The sequence below is a fragment of the Geotrypetes seraphini genome, chromosome 10, assembly GCF_902459505.1.
Source record: "Geotrypetes seraphini chromosome 10, aGeoSer1.1, whole genome shotgun sequence".
NCBI lineage: Eukaryota > Metazoa > Chordata > Amphibia > Gymnophiona > Dermophiidae > Geotrypetes > Geotrypetes seraphini.
Window position 1 is genome coordinate 138,916,338 of NC_047093.1, and position 15,310 is coordinate 138,931,647.

The 15,310-nt window shown below is 46.0% G+C and overlaps 1 protein-coding gene across 5 annotated transcripts in view; it reads right to left on the reverse strand.

Moving 5' to 3' along the window:
- Positions 1-3,618: 3,618 nt before the first annotated feature.
- The window catches only part of EPN1 (epsin 1), a 60,688-nt gene continuing 48,996 nt past the window's right edge, over positions 3,619-15,310 (reverse strand). For all 5 annotated transcript variants that reach the window (XM_033960629.1, XM_033960631.1, XM_033960627.1 and 2 more), the window contains 2 exons: positions 10,630-10,872; positions 3,619-7,929 (listed from right to left, as the gene is read on the reverse strand). In XM_033960629.1, the coding sequence (XP_033816520.1) occupies positions 7,556-7,929; positions 10,630-10,872 (617 nt within the window). In that variant the 3' untranslated portion in view covers positions 3,619-7,555. The remainder of the gene's footprint in view (positions 7,930-10,629; positions 10,873-15,310) is intronic.

Consider the following 15,310-nt stretch of genomic DNA (forward strand, 5'->3'; position numbering starts at 1 on the left):
AGAGTAAAGGGGCAGATTCAACTATGGCAGGGGTAGGCAATTCCAGTCCTCAAGAGCCACAGGCAGGTCAGATTTTCAGGATAGCCACAGTAAATATGCATGAGATAGATTTGCATCTCAAGGAGGCAGTGCTTGCAAATCCATCCTGAAAACCAGACCTGCCTGTGGCTCTCGAGGTCCGGAAATGCCTACTCCTGAACGACGGAACCAAGGAAGTTGCAATCTTCCTCCATTTGGATTACCGTATTTGCCGGCGTATAAGACGACTGGGCATATAAGACGACCCCCCAACTTTTACAGTTAAAATATAGAGTTTGTTATATACTCGCCATATAAGACTACCCCTTCTTCCGCACACCTTCTGCACAACAAATAAAACTTAAAAGAACATCAGAATTTATTTCAACAATTTTAATTAATTCACTAAAGCTGAATAGAACAATAAACCCATGGGAGCTGCCATGCTATTTGTTTTCTAAACTGTTAACCAAACTGAAACTGCCAATGATAGAAGGAAGATAACACATAGAGGGAGAGAGCAAGTGCCGGGCAAGTCCCTAGCAAGTTTGCTGGCATGACAGTTTCCCTTTAAAAGCCTTCAAAAGCCTCCTGTTCGCCCCCGCAACTTCCTTAAGGGCTAGACTCCACACACGGCCGCATGTGCGAGAGACGTAGTCAAGAGAAAAGGGGTGGGGCCAGAGCGCCGCTGCTTCCCGCTGCGCAGGATGAAGGAGCTGGCACCCTTGTCACACTGATGTCCCGCCACGGCCCCGCTGATGTCCCGGCAGGTTTACTAGTACCGTAAGCACCGTAAGGAGGTAAGGAAGGAGATGTTAGGGCATGTAAAGTAAGGGCATGTAAACAGTACCCGGCGTATAAGACGACCCCCGACTTTGGGGAGGATTTTAAGGTACTGAAAAGTCGTCTTATACGCCGGCAAATACGGTAGTTATGGCAGTGAATCCCAATATTAGTCCTGGGGGCATCCCAACCAGTCAGGTTTTCAGGATATCCAGTGAAAATTCATGAGTTATTTGCATGCAATGCCTCCACTGCACCCCCCCCCCTCTCCATGGGTTCAGAGTAGAGAATAACATGGGGACAAATTTGTCCCCATTCCCGCAGAAACTAAATTTCCCCATCCCCCCAAGTTTGGACTCTGTCCCTATCCCATTCCTGTAAGCTCTGCCTTAACTGCACAAACCTTGAACACTTAGGATTTTAAAGGGTTTGAGGCTTGTGCAGATGAGGACGGAACTTGCAGGGATGGGGCAGGAAAATGAGTTCCCACAGGGATGGAAAAAATTTGCCCCTGTGTCATTCTCTAGTCCAGAGGACAAAAGTCCAACAACCTAATTCACCCAAGGCTACCACACCTTCCCCTACCCCTCCACTTCACCTCATCTAAAAGTCACTATGCCAGGCCTAGAAGCCACACTAACCCAAGAGAAAAAGGCTACCTACTCACTCAACTGGGGGAAAGTGACTGCAAGATGCAGCTCCAAGAAACCTGTCGGTGGCTCAGCCCCAAGACTACTGCCTTCCGAGTACAGAAAAGTTCAACCAGGGAAGAGGAACCTTATAAACCTGTCACACCAGGACCAGTCTCTTTGACCGAGGGAGACAACCAACAAACTGCTGTCCTGGGAGATGGGCCGGCCAGTTCAGTGCTTAACCTGCAGAACCTGGACAGGCTGAAGGCTCAATCCTATTGGACCAGAACTGCAAGTGCCACAGTTTATTGGAAGAGGAATATTACTGTAGCTTCGATATCATTGCTGCCATCTGCTAACAAAATGACAAACCCATTTGTCTGGACATGTGTGGCAGGATAAGCTGCAACTTTGCCATTTAAATTTGTGTTTTTAAATGTAGAGTCTTCTGGCTTCCCTTTTCCTCTAATACTGTAGATCCTACCTAATCTATGCACCAATGTATCACAAACTGTGTGCCGTGCCACACTAGTATGCCCTGCAAGATTTCAGGTGTGCCACCAGATGCTGGGAAGGAGAGGCGCCAGCGTCGGCTGACTGCTTCCAGGACATGCTTCTTGTGGTGAGCAGCACATCCTGTAGGCAGTCAGCCGACACCTCTCCTCCCTGCGTGTCTTTTTTTCAGGACCCCCCAACTAGCGGCTCAGGGCCCCCATCTGGAGGGCCTCCATGCATGTGCGTGATGCCATCATGGCGATGTCCACGCGCTTCCCGGTGCCAAGCTGCAGCTGTCAGTTCAGTATGTCATGGCTCGTAAAGTTTGAGAGACACCACCCTTATCCCCCCTCCCCCACCACTGTGCCCATCCCAGGATATATATCTCACCCCCCTCCACCCCCAATAAAACGCCTCAAGCCCAGGATCTACTCTATTTCACTCTGCCTATGCCTGGCTTTATCCTTAACTGCACTGCCACCAAGGATTCTCTGTGCACAGCCTCTGGCACATCAAAATTTCAGTTAAAAGACATACAGAAATCCTACTACACCCAAGAACTAAATGTCTTCAGTGGTCAGTTTTGAAGACCATATCTGGCTAAAGTTGTAAAATGACAAAGCGGTCCAGAGAAAAGCGATGAAAATGGTATGGGGCTTGTGCCAAAGAAGTAAAAGAAGAGATTGGAAGACCTCAATCTATGCCCTCTAGTTTTACCATTATATATATATATACACACACACACACATACTCTAGAGGACAGGGGAGATATGATACAGATGTTTATATATATATATATATATACATACATACATACATATATATATATATATATATATACGCACACACATATATGTCTGGACCGCTTTGTCATATGTATGTATATGTGCACACACACTCTAGAGGACAGGGGAGATATGATACATGTATGTGTGTGTGTATTTAAACATCTGTGTCATAGATATGATACAGATGTTTAAATACTTGAAAGTATTAATATAGAAACAAATCTTTCCCAGAGTTAGGAAAATGGTAAACTAGAGGGCATAGATTGAGGTTGTGGGGCTGGCAGACTTAAGGAGTAAAGTTAGGAAATTCTTTTTCACAGAGAGGGTGGCGGATGCCTGGAATGTCTTCCTGAGGGAGGCGGCAGAGATGAAAACAGTGACGGAGTTCAAAAAAGTGTGGGACGAACACAAGACGATTTCTAATTAGAAAATGCATGGTATAAAACAAACTAAGGCTGGTACTGGGCATCCCATATATGGTGATTTGGTTTAGGATGAGCTGGGGAGGGCTTTGATAGAAACTTCAGTGGCAGGCTGGTTAGGACAGGCTGGAGTGGGCTTTGATGGCAAATCCAGCAGTGGGAACCTAAAGACAGTAGCGGGTGGACTTCTAGGGTCTATTGCCCAGAAATATTAAAGAAAAGACAATTTAACCATGAATATACTGTACGAGTGTGACTATTAGACAGAATGGACCATTCAGGTCTATTTCTGCTATATTTACTGTGTTGTTATGTCAGAGTAGAGGCACTGAACCCTGGCACAGCAATCCAGGGCAGTACAGAGTGCCCAGGGTACATATGCCATCATGAAATGTCCCCATAACTCTGCAAGAACTAGACCTGTCAACAATTCAAAGCCACACCAGGGGTGCATCAGAAAGAGCCAACGGGACCATCATAGTAGACGTCAGTTCATTTTTAATTCACTTATATGCATAGAAGTACATTGAACAGATAAAATCAAAAATCACATTAGTATGATCTCTGCTTTTTTTTTTTTTTCTTCGAGATTACCATCCAGAACACTGATTTCAATTTTTCATGTTTTCGCTGAGCTGTTCAGCCCCCTTCTGCCTCTGCCCGTCCCCTCTTCCCCAGTCCCTTTCCCAAAAAAAATGACATGTGCCGCTGCTGTGTTTTACAGGACCTTTAGATCACATCTCTTGGAGCTGTTGACTAACGGGCTGGTCACCATCCATAGCTGTCACCAGTAAGGAAGGTGTAGGGTGAGCTAAGCAAACCTCGGCTCACTGAGAGGTGAAAAGACAGCGAGAAAAAGGGTGGTGTGCCAAGCGTCCATAGCGACAGTGAGTGCATAAGGACTCTTCGTTCCACCATGGAAGTTTCGGGGCTGGGAGAGGGGCAGGGGGAGTGGAATCCAGCAACAGGGACTCCAGCGCGCTGGCATCAATGACATCTCATGCCGATATTACAAACAAAATTTCGGCCAGATAAAGTGCAAAGAAGAGTCACCGATTCCTTCTGGCACTGGCTTATTTAAACCTCCTTTCTGGACTGCCGACATGCGAGGATCTCCTAAACACATTTAAGGCATTCTCACAGCTAGTTAATAACTCTTTCTTTCTTTCTTCCTCCTCTCCCATCTCTTCGGGGTAACTTATCCACCTAAGCAAGACATTTAGGAGTAACGGTTTCTCCCACCTCTCTTACTCAAGGGACATCTTTCAACACGTACTTATTAATTCAAGCCATGTGGTCTCTAGTCATGAAAAAGTGCTACATTGCACTAGTGGTTATGCCATGGGACATGAATTGAAGGGAGGGGAGGGAGGAAGCAGGGAGGGTACCGGTTCCACATTAACTGTCCTCTCAATGGATCCCTCCTAACATTGGGGGCTTAGTTTTTCTCAAGATTTCTCCAGCCACTCTGAACTCGCAGAAGATGGGCCTGCTCCGCAGTGCTAACCTCTTTGGTTGCAGTTCCAATAACCTTCTGGTCTCAAAATTTAACCTTTAACCAAATGAAGCCCTCCCCCCCCCCCAATCAATTCATCAGTTCTACTCCTCAAGGTCCCAGTAAACAAGAAAGTGTCCATCACTGGTTTAGACATAACTCACCCAAGTTCAGCATCAATTAAACTACTGGTCAGGAGAAATCTTTACAGAAAATCAGCCAAACAATTCAAGAGGGACCCAAGACTATCACAGGACACCAAAACAGAGAACACACTATAAAGAGCACAGCTGACATATGAAAAGATGCACCAGTTAATCCCTTTGAACAATTGTGTTATGAGAAAATGCTTCAAATTTCATTCCCCATTCTTTCCCAAGCGTGAACAGAAGCTCTTCAACAAGTGTTAAGTCCAAATGTTATTCGTTCAATCCAAGAGGCCGTCTCTTATGAAAAAGGACCTCTCCTTCCATCTGACAGTATCAGTGTTTACAAGTTTCTGTGACAGAAGATTCAAGATAGAGGTAAGAATCTGGCTCAGACTTTGATGTCCCGCAAATGGTTCCCTCCATCCCCACCGTCCCAGGAGTCAAGTAGTAAATTATCTTCAACACTGAAGACGCTCATGTCCGCCGTCTCCAGCTCGTTCAGTCTTCCTTTTGGCCCCTTGAGTGTGTTTTAAAATGTTTGGTCACTGAATTTATTCACAATGTTCGACTTGAGAGGCTTGTGGAATTTCCTAGCATGGTTTTGCCAACTGGACAGAGCTTGGAGTTCTCAAGGTCAGCTCTCTGCCCATTTAGAAACTCTACTGGAGGCTCCCACGACACAGATTAGACCATTTCTTCTTGTAGTGCTAAGAATAGAGCTGCAAGTCCCAGTGAAGAATTACGATGACTGTGCAAAAAGCCATCAGTGGCATGGTCTCAGGATGCTACATGAGTCTTGTAGTGAAGCAATGAGAATAGGACTGGCCATATCCTACACATAACGGCAAAACGTAAAAAAGAGACAAAGCAAGAGAAAGATTTCAGGGCTGAAGAGACCACTTAGATTTTCAAACATCACATGACACCAACCAGTAAAGCGCTGCAGGGGCTCCAAAGCGTCTCAAAGGAGAATTCTACCAGGATTTCCATACTGAATGACAAAAAAATAGGAGAAATTCTTCAGAGTACCGTACACAATTCTGAATCTGCTTAACACAGCCATCAGAATCCCTGGAAGGTGACTTAGGGCAAGAAAACCCCAGTGGATCCACAAAAAAAGCTGAAATGGTATCTTAGAACTAACTGCCTTCTTTACCATCAAATTTCACTGCAAGCCGTGCCCCACCCATAAACGTAGTTACAACACTGCGAGGACAGCCAGCTTCTCAGAGACAAAAATCATTATGATAGAAATTGGCCGCATGACGGTGTACAGAAGAGAAAGCAACTCCAGAGCTCATAAACTACAGGATCACAGACTGGAGATCTCCTCTGTGCCAGAAGCGAGGCATTCCCCTTTGGGGTCTACATGTTCCTTCACCCCTCACACCAACAAGGATGGCTACGAGCCAAACCGTTAAAAAAAACACATATGGCATAGCAGAGGGCCCTTGTAAGTTGGCACTACAGGACAATCATTGTAAAGCTAGGCTTACATGATCATATGAAAAACATGCATTCAACATTGGGTTCATCGAAAACCAGGTTGAAGCCGTTTTTTGGCCAAATGGTGATGGGTATACTGGATTGGGGGCAGGAGTGAATCTCTTAGTGATAGAAAGGCAGAAGTGATTCATTGTAGAGAAGTTTAAGTCCCAGAGACATTCCTTGATCCACCTCATCTCCCTCTCCCTGAATATGGACTAGTGTTGCATTTGGGATTTTCACTCTTGATTATATGGGCCAGTAAGAGGCCCCAGCATCCCTCTCCCTTGCTTTAGGGTAAAACAGGTGGAAATTAAGTTGGGAAGGGCTTGATCCACTTCTAGAATCTCTCCTGCCAACATAAAGGAATGGGCTAAGGAAAAAAAAAAAAAAAAAGTTGATGAAAGTGGCAAGAAACTTTGCTTAAGCTAATACTGGAGGTGCGATTCAAGGATTTGGGATGAGCAATTTGATCTGGCTAAGGATAGTGATGACTCACCTTGTAAGAGCAACCAATCTTCACACAATTTCAGGGTGCAAGTTGTATGACAAACTCCCACAGCCCTATCCCAAACTTTTGTCTCCCCCCTCCTCCCACCCCCAAAGAGGTGCAGTTCACTTGCGCCATTACTGCAATGGACAAGGAAATGTGGTCTAGGAGGCCGCTCTCCTCACTCACCCTTCCAAACGCCATAGAAAGGGGGGGGAGGGGAAATTGAGCTTAGTTCCCAGAGCACAGTGGATTGCCCCCGTTTTCAGCGTAAGTCCAGACCTTGAGCCCCATTTGCCTTAACTTCCCTTGTGCAATGAAAACATACATAACCAGCAGTGTGGCAGAGCACACTCGTGGTACCTGTCGCTCTAACGTCACCCCCACCCATCTGGGGAAAAAAGCATGGAAGAATAGCCCAAGGGTTAACATTGCCTTTCTGAGTAAAAACGGCTCTGAGGAGAAGAGCCTTGAGGTTTCGATTCCCCTTCCCTCACAATTTCCCCATATCTTACAAACCCAGCTCCTCAAAATTCTCTTCTCGTCTGTCTCTCTTGAAAACCCATGCTAATCTGGAAGGGGGAGGAGGAGATGAATAGACTGACAGAGCACTGCTGGAAACGACAGTCTCACTGGGTTCATTCAATCATTTTGTGAGGTTCCTCTGGCGTTAGAGAACAGGGAAGGGATGGGATTCAACAATCTCTCTCCACCTTGAAGCCCTCGGTCCCTCTCCCACTAGCTCCCCTACCAATGCCATTATCGCCGCCTCTTGCTCCTCCCCCTGCGGAAGCTTCATTATAGCAGAAAAGGGTTAGTGCTGGCAGGGGCCAAGGAGTTGCTGGGAATCAGAGGCTGTTGCACTAGCTGCCGAGGTGGCATCACGACAGGCAACCCCGTGGCAGACACCCCTTGGGCCATGCCCTGCATCGGAGGCATTGGTGAGATAGAAGCCAGGGGCATCCCGGGAGCCACAGGCGAGACAGAAACCAAGGGAGAAGCGGAGCCAAAAGGCGTGGCAATTGTGGTGGTGGTGGTGGTGGCAGGTGGAACACCAGCTGGCGTGACGGGCTGCCCCACGTTCATTACTGGGCTAGCACGGAGCTGGTTCAGAGTGAGAGTGGGCTGCTGGGAGGGCTGGAAGGGGTTTGTGGTGGATGACGTGCTCCCACCTGCAAAGAGATCAAAGAACATAGAGAGAACTGTTAATCCTAAGTGGACATATTCAAGATATGGGCACGAGTTTATTTAACAATTTATATACATTGGTGGAAAAAAAAAATACAGAATGAAAACCAAAAAGGAAATCCAACACAATCTGCAGTGAGGAAGAAACAACACAAAGGAAAAACAAAGAAAATCTGCAGACAAACGTACAAGATGCAGGCTATGTTTATTATATCAATTATTGATTGCGGTTAATGTTGCCACCTTTAAACAAACCAAGGGACCCGACACGGTCCGTGTTTCGGTTAACACGCCTTCATCAGGGGTCCTAGGTTGACAAGGTAGCAAGTTCACACAGAGACTTTGGCTCATGTTTACTTCCAATTTATACAGGCTCATGTTTACTTTTGTTTACACATTGGCTACATACTAGAGAATGACACGGGGAAAAAATCTGTCCCCGTCACCGGACCACCGTCCCCGCCGTCCCCTTCACCACCCCGTCCCCAAAGCATCCACCCTTCCCTCTCACCACCTCACTGCCCTTCGGCACCCCTTGTGCAGCCCGTGCATCTCCCTCACCTTTGCGGCGCGGTTTTAAGGTTTGAGTAGCTTCTTGAAAGCCGCCGGAGTGTTCGTGCCGTTGCGTGCGTGTGTAGGTGGAAGTTGCGTCAGAGGAGAAGCCCATACACGCACGCGACTGCACATGCGCTCCGGCAGCTTTCAACAAGTCTCAAACCTTAAAACGTGCCGTGAAGGTAAGGGGGGAGGGAGGGAGATAGATTCAGATGGGTAGGAAGGAGGGAGGGGACCACGCGCATTCCCTCCCTTAACTGTGGGGACCAGGCCATTCACCACTCCACGGGGTAGTGGATGGCCTTGTCCCCGTACCTACAGTGAGCACCTTTCCCCCCTCCACTGTTTTGGCAGGTTTCCCGCGGCTAGCCGCGGGGAACATCCACCGTTTCATTCTCTACTACATAAATATCCTAATAGCCATTTAGTTGTTAAACACTTTCCTCACTTCACTTAACCCTTTCAGGACCATAAGGATCGTAGGCCAAATTTTGTGGTTTTGACGACATTTTTATGGTAAAAAGGGCTTGTAGATGCCAAAAAATTGATTTTTTTGTGAAATATCATTTTTTTTTTTTTTTAAAAATCAAACTTCTGGCTTATGGACAGTGTGGCAAGTGAATCTTCTCGTCAATCTGGCAACGACGCTAATGAATGAATGTCGGAACCAGTTTGTTTACATAAAGGCAGTATCATATGGAATCCGTACATATCAAATTTAGAACTGTAGACTATCCCAATCAAAATTTATAGGATTTTAAAGTTATGGGACAAATATGTCCCTTGGTCCTGAAAGGGTTAAGCATCCAAAGCAGAAATGGAAAAAAAACCCACAAAATGTTTGCACCCCCCTTCTCAACTCCAGACATATGTTGGGTACATGAATTTATATGCCACGGTTAATCTCAATAGTATGAGGGTAAATCAAAAATTAAAGGCAAAATACATTCAGTGGCTTTAATGGAAATAACTGTGAGCGATTGAACATATCACTTTTCCTCATAGTCCCCATGCAAGACGACGCACTTGTTGTTATCGTTCAACTAACTGCATTCCAGCAGAGTAAAGTTTTATCGACTGCTCCCGAAGCCAGGCGAACACCGCTTCCTTCACTTCATCATGCTTTGTCTTTTGCTCTCCGGGTCACAGTGATACACCCGTGTCTTGTCGCCGGTGGCAATTCTCTCCAGCATACCCGGATCTTCTTCAAACCGTCTCAACCGCCACATGCTTTTGCTTGTGCAGATCAATAAGCTGTTTGGGAACCCATCGTGCGCAGACTTTCAGCATTACAGCAAATGCAGTCCCATAGCCGATATCCAAATTTGCAGCCAACCGAGACATCGTTATCCGCCAAGTCTTCTCTAACCATGTCAATGTGCTCTTGTGTGCACGACCAGAACGACCTTCATTGGTTACACCCGTTCTTCCCGTTTTAAACTTTTTTACCCACCCATAAAGCTTTAGTTGACTCATGGTGGTATCTCTGTCCACACTCAAGTCAATATCCGATGGTGAATTTCCTCAGGTTTTACTCCCTCTGCCCAAAGAAACTGAAACACTGCACGTTGCTCTTCCATGGTGCAAATCTTGCAATGGAGTGTCCATGTTCACATTACATTAGGGATTTCTATTCCGCCATTACCTTGCGGTTCAAGGTGGATTACAAATGGTTTGTCTGGAGATTAGAAGTATTTAGGGAGTAGTTTGTACATTTCTTTGAGTTAAGGATTACATCTGAGTTGTCATGATATTAGAAGTTCATATGTAGTAGTTGCAGGTGATGCTTGGGACATTTCTGATTGTGTTAGTTCGGTTTTATATGTTTTATGAATAGAAGGTTTTTTATTTCTTTTTTGAAGATTTTGTAGTCTGTGGTTGTGGTCAATAGGTTGTAGAGTTGGGGGTCGAGTTTCTGACCTTGTAGCTGCCACACGACTAAAGGTCGAGTGCTGCACTGTGTGTGGACAAACTTTCCAACAGGCAATGTACAAGTACATATGTTACATTTTGCTAGCTCTGTTCTAGTTATCGCGTAATTTAACAATTGCCTTTAATGTCTGATTCACCCTTCTACAATAGGACCAAATGGTATAAAAAGTAGAACTGGTTCACCATGACACACCTACCTGTCGCCAGGAAGGGGTTGGAGGTCTTGATGTTCTGGATCGATGCAGAGCCTGGCTTGGAAACGAGGGAATCCAGGTCTACCAAGGCAGCGTTAGGCCCCAGGAAGGACTCTGGGGTCTTGCGGGTGGGTTTGGAGGCATCAGGCAATGAGCTGCTCATATCAGCCATCTCAAAAGAGTCAGGGCTCTTTGCGCCAGAAGACCTGGTCATGGGGACCTCCCCCGCTAGGAGGTCTAGCTCACCTGGGAAAGAAATTTAACAGAACACATTTGAGATGAAAGAAAATCTCTTAGTTGTTCCATCTCTCAAACTTATCAATACTTTAAGAATTAATAATTTTGCCGTCGCCACGCCTACCCTATGGAACTCATTGCCTCACCATTTACGGATGGAAACTTCAAAAAAGCAATTTAAGGCAAACCTCAAAACCTTTTTATTTAAGGATGCTTTCGGATAAAACTGTCCTTTTCAGGACTAAATTAATGCCAGTCTCTCTACCCACCTTTTGTTTTTACCCGTAATGTTCGCTTTATTTAAAATATTGTAGTTCTTCCCTTTTTCCCATCTGTGTGTAGTCAACTTATGTGCTCTTTGTCAACGTCTATTAGATTAACACTGTCTTTTTTAATATTTTAATCCTAAACGTTTTGTTTCAAAAACTCTTACTTTTTTTATTGCTGTACACCGCCTAGAAATTTGAATAAGTGGTATAACAAATATTTTAATAAACTTGAAACTTGAAGTATAGGCCAGGATAAAACCCACCCAATTAAAGAAAAAATAAAAAGTATGCAGAAGCTAAGTTGAGTACATGGAACAGCCAAACAGGCCCTGGAGAGTCACAGGCAAGAGAAGAGAACACACTTGGGCCAGTCTGCCTGTGGTAGACTCAAACTCTGTACAGGATATAGAGTAGTTGCAAAGCAAACCAGCAGAAGAAGGTGGTGAACTGCAATAACAGACAGAGACAGCAGCAAAAACAAGAACCCAAAGGTAAAATTTCCAAGCTTTAGTGTTAGAAAACATGCCCCGTGTGGTCACATTTCATCAGTGGGGAGGGGGTGGTCTACTATAATAAAAACCAAATACAAATGTAGAAACAATATGCATTTAAAAAGGTATAATATATATATTTTTCCCAGCAATATTAAAAGTAAAAACTCAACTAGAAAGCAGTGGATGAGGAGCCTGTATGAACGGGCCATTCCAGGACCTGCATGGTAAAGTGACCCCCATCTGCTGGAGACAGAAAAATACTACACAGAGCCCTTAAGGGGCAAATCATAGAGTGTCTATCTGTTGGTTAGCAGACAAGACACCCTTTTGTTCTGGACTGATCTAGTTGGATGCTGAGGAATAATTTTTTTGAGCTCTGGGCATTTTGGATGCTCTCTTTGGTCTCTATTGCTAGGATATTTTTGCATAGACTGAAAACCCAATGCTTGAACAGGCATGAGAGAAATTTGCATCATGACAACCCTGAAAAACTAACTAGCTACATGTGCCTCCAGGAGAAGACTGACTCGCGCCGAGTTAGAGAATCGCATCTCTCTGGGAAGTTTTAAAATAGGATTCTCAACAGTCTGCAGGACGCAGCCGGCCAGTCCGTTGTTCAGGATACCCACAGTGAATAGGCATGACAGATTTACATACAATAGATAGTATGTATGCAACTCATATATGTGTAATTCCTGTGGAGATCGATAAAGCCTGACTGGTTAGGTATGTCTTGAGGCCAGAGTTGAGAAACCTAGTTTAGAGGCTGAGCGTGGACTAGCTGAATGCCCTGAGGCCCCTTTTAATACCATCTTCCTGATGGGGGGTAAAGGTTCCCTAACAGCTGCCTCCAAGACAACAGCTTGATGAAGGAAAGCCATGCCTAAGGGAACTGGATTCATATCTCAGATTAATGTTGTTAAGTCGGATCATCATAAACTACTAGACACATCTAAAAAACAAAATAATGCAAACCAGGTATCAGAACTCTGGAACCCCATCCCCCCAAGAACACAATGACCTAAAAACCATTTCTCCCCATCACTGCTCTACCTCAAATTATATTCTTGGTGTCTGAACAGAAAGGAGACATTAGGTCCTTACCTGCTAATTTTCTCTTTTGGTCCCTCCAGACCGGCACAGAAACTGATGTGTTTATGCTCCTCTGCCAGCAGGTGGAGACTTAGATACTAACTTTTGGCTTCAGTAGAAGTGAGCTGTTCAGGCCCTATTATAGAAAAGCAGAAAACTAGGCTGAAACAATAACCTCCCAACTCCACACACACATGGAGAAGACAAAGGAAAAACACTTGGATACTGATTAAAACAAGAACCTTTCAGAAATGTCCCGCAGTTCGCCAGCCGAACCAAATGCGCTGCTCTGTTAACTCCCCAACAATCTAAAACAACCAACTTCAGCAGAAAAAAAAAAATGTACTCTTCGCGAAAAAACAGTGAACAAAACAACAGGGTGGGGTCTGTGCCGGTCTGGAGGGATTAAAAGAAAGCAAATCAGCAGGTAAAGACCTAATTTCTTTCTCTTTAGTGTCTCTCCAGACAAGAACAGAAACGGATGGGACCCCCCTTAGGGCCACCACATGAACATGCTCACCGAATACCGCGTCCCGATGTGCTGAACAAAAGAATGGAGAGAAAGCTAAACTGCAGCTTTACAGATATCCACCAGAGATATAAGAGAAGATTCAGCCCAAGAAGATGCTTGACCCCGAGTGGAATGAGCTTTGAAAAATTCCGGAACAGGTTTCTTCTGGGTGCCGAAGGGCAGTGAGGTGGTGAGAGGGAAGGGTGGATCCAACTTATGGAACTCCTGGGTCCGCCGAACATAAGAGTGCAGGACCCTACGGACATCCAACTTGCGCAACTGCATCTGCTCCAATGAGCCCTCCCACTACCCAAGACCGGAAGGACTACGGACTAGTTGACATGAAAGGGCGAAACCACTTTCAGAAGGAGGGAATTGGCTGCAGCATGACCCACTCCTTGGGGAATTCCAGGAAAGGTGGCCTACAAGAGAAGGCTTGCAGTTCTGAAACGCGTTCGTGGAATTAATGACCACCAAGAAAGCCGCATTAAGAGTAAGGTCCTTCAACGTACAGGCATCAAGAGGCTCAAATGGAGGACAAATGAGTATCGAGAGAACTAGACTGATATCCCAGACAGGAAACATAGAAACATAGAAGATGATGGCAGAAAAGGGCTACAGCCCATCAAGTCTGCCCACTTTGCTTACCCACCCCCTGTCTATGCCCTAATGACCCAATTTCCTTATCTTGACCGATGGCTGAACTGGTGGCCGGATCAATTTTGCAGCTCTCAAGAACCAAATCACATCCGGAGAAGAGGCTAAATGCTTACCACGCAAGAGACCGCGAAAGGAAGACAAAGTGGCAATCTGCACCTGAAGGAAGACCACGCAAGGCCACGCTCCAGGCCATCCTGCAGAAATTCCAGAATGTGAGACAAAGCAGCGTGACTGGGAACCACGCCACGCACGGGACACCACTCTTCAAAAAGACACCAAACATACAAGCCCGAGAGATGGAAATTCTCCGAGACCCTAAGAAAGTGGAGATTACCTTATCCAAATACCCCTCTTCTTCCAAGTTGCCCAAACAAGGAGAGGAAAGGAAACAATCTGGCAAAGGACATGAAACTCCAGAGCATAACCGTGCCGAATCACCTCTAGGACCCACCGACCCGTTGTCCATCCCTGATAAAACTCCTGCAACCAGGCTCCAACTGGAACCAGGGGAAGGACCCGCAGGGAGTCATTGGGACGGATGGGCGGCAGCGAAGCCTCCAGAAAAGTTGCTACCCCCCCCCTCGATAGGGCTGCATGCGTTGAATGAAACGCCCTCTGGAAGGAAGAGAGGTTACACCCCGGCCAGGGCAGTATCTATGACAGCCACTCAAACGTCCCCAAGTAGAATCACCTCGCAAAGCCTGACGAGGCATCTTAGAGTCCAGCTTATCTAACTCCTTCCTGAAGAGAAAGGAGCCCCAAAAGGGAAACTTACTGAGCTTAGTTTAAGATGCTGCATCCCCCAACCATCCTCAAAGCCACAGGGTACAGCGGGCCGCTACACTGAGAGCCGTGGACTTGGCCGAAGCACGCAACAGATCATACATGGCAGCAGAGAGATAAGAAGCTCCCAGTTCAATCTTAGCAGCTTCCTGATCCACTAAGGACCAGTCAGCCAACTCACAGTCAAGAACTCTCTCAGACTACCGGAAACAAGCCCAGGCTACCAAACCGCTACATCAAAACTTTGTTTAAGCAGAGCCTCCATTTTACGGTCCAGAGTGTCTCTCAGAGCCGAGCCACCTTCCACTGGCCCAATAAGTCTGCGCGCAACAGCCGACACCACCGCATCGACCACAGGAGACTTAAAGGTATCTCTATCACCCTCAGGAATGGCCTAAAGGCACGTCTGGAACTTTCCACTGAACATCCCAAATATCCTGAGTGAATAGGGAAACAGCGGAATGCTGACCAGATCCCTCTAAGAAGAGGGTCCACAGCTTCAAAGTGTAAAACTGAAGAATGAGCTCCTGCAACTCTTCCCAATGAAAAATGGGCACAAGTCCTCGCCAACTGGTGTCTCTGAAAAGTCTCCATCCAAAACATCAGGCCCCCCTAACAGATCTGGGAGGTCCTCCCCA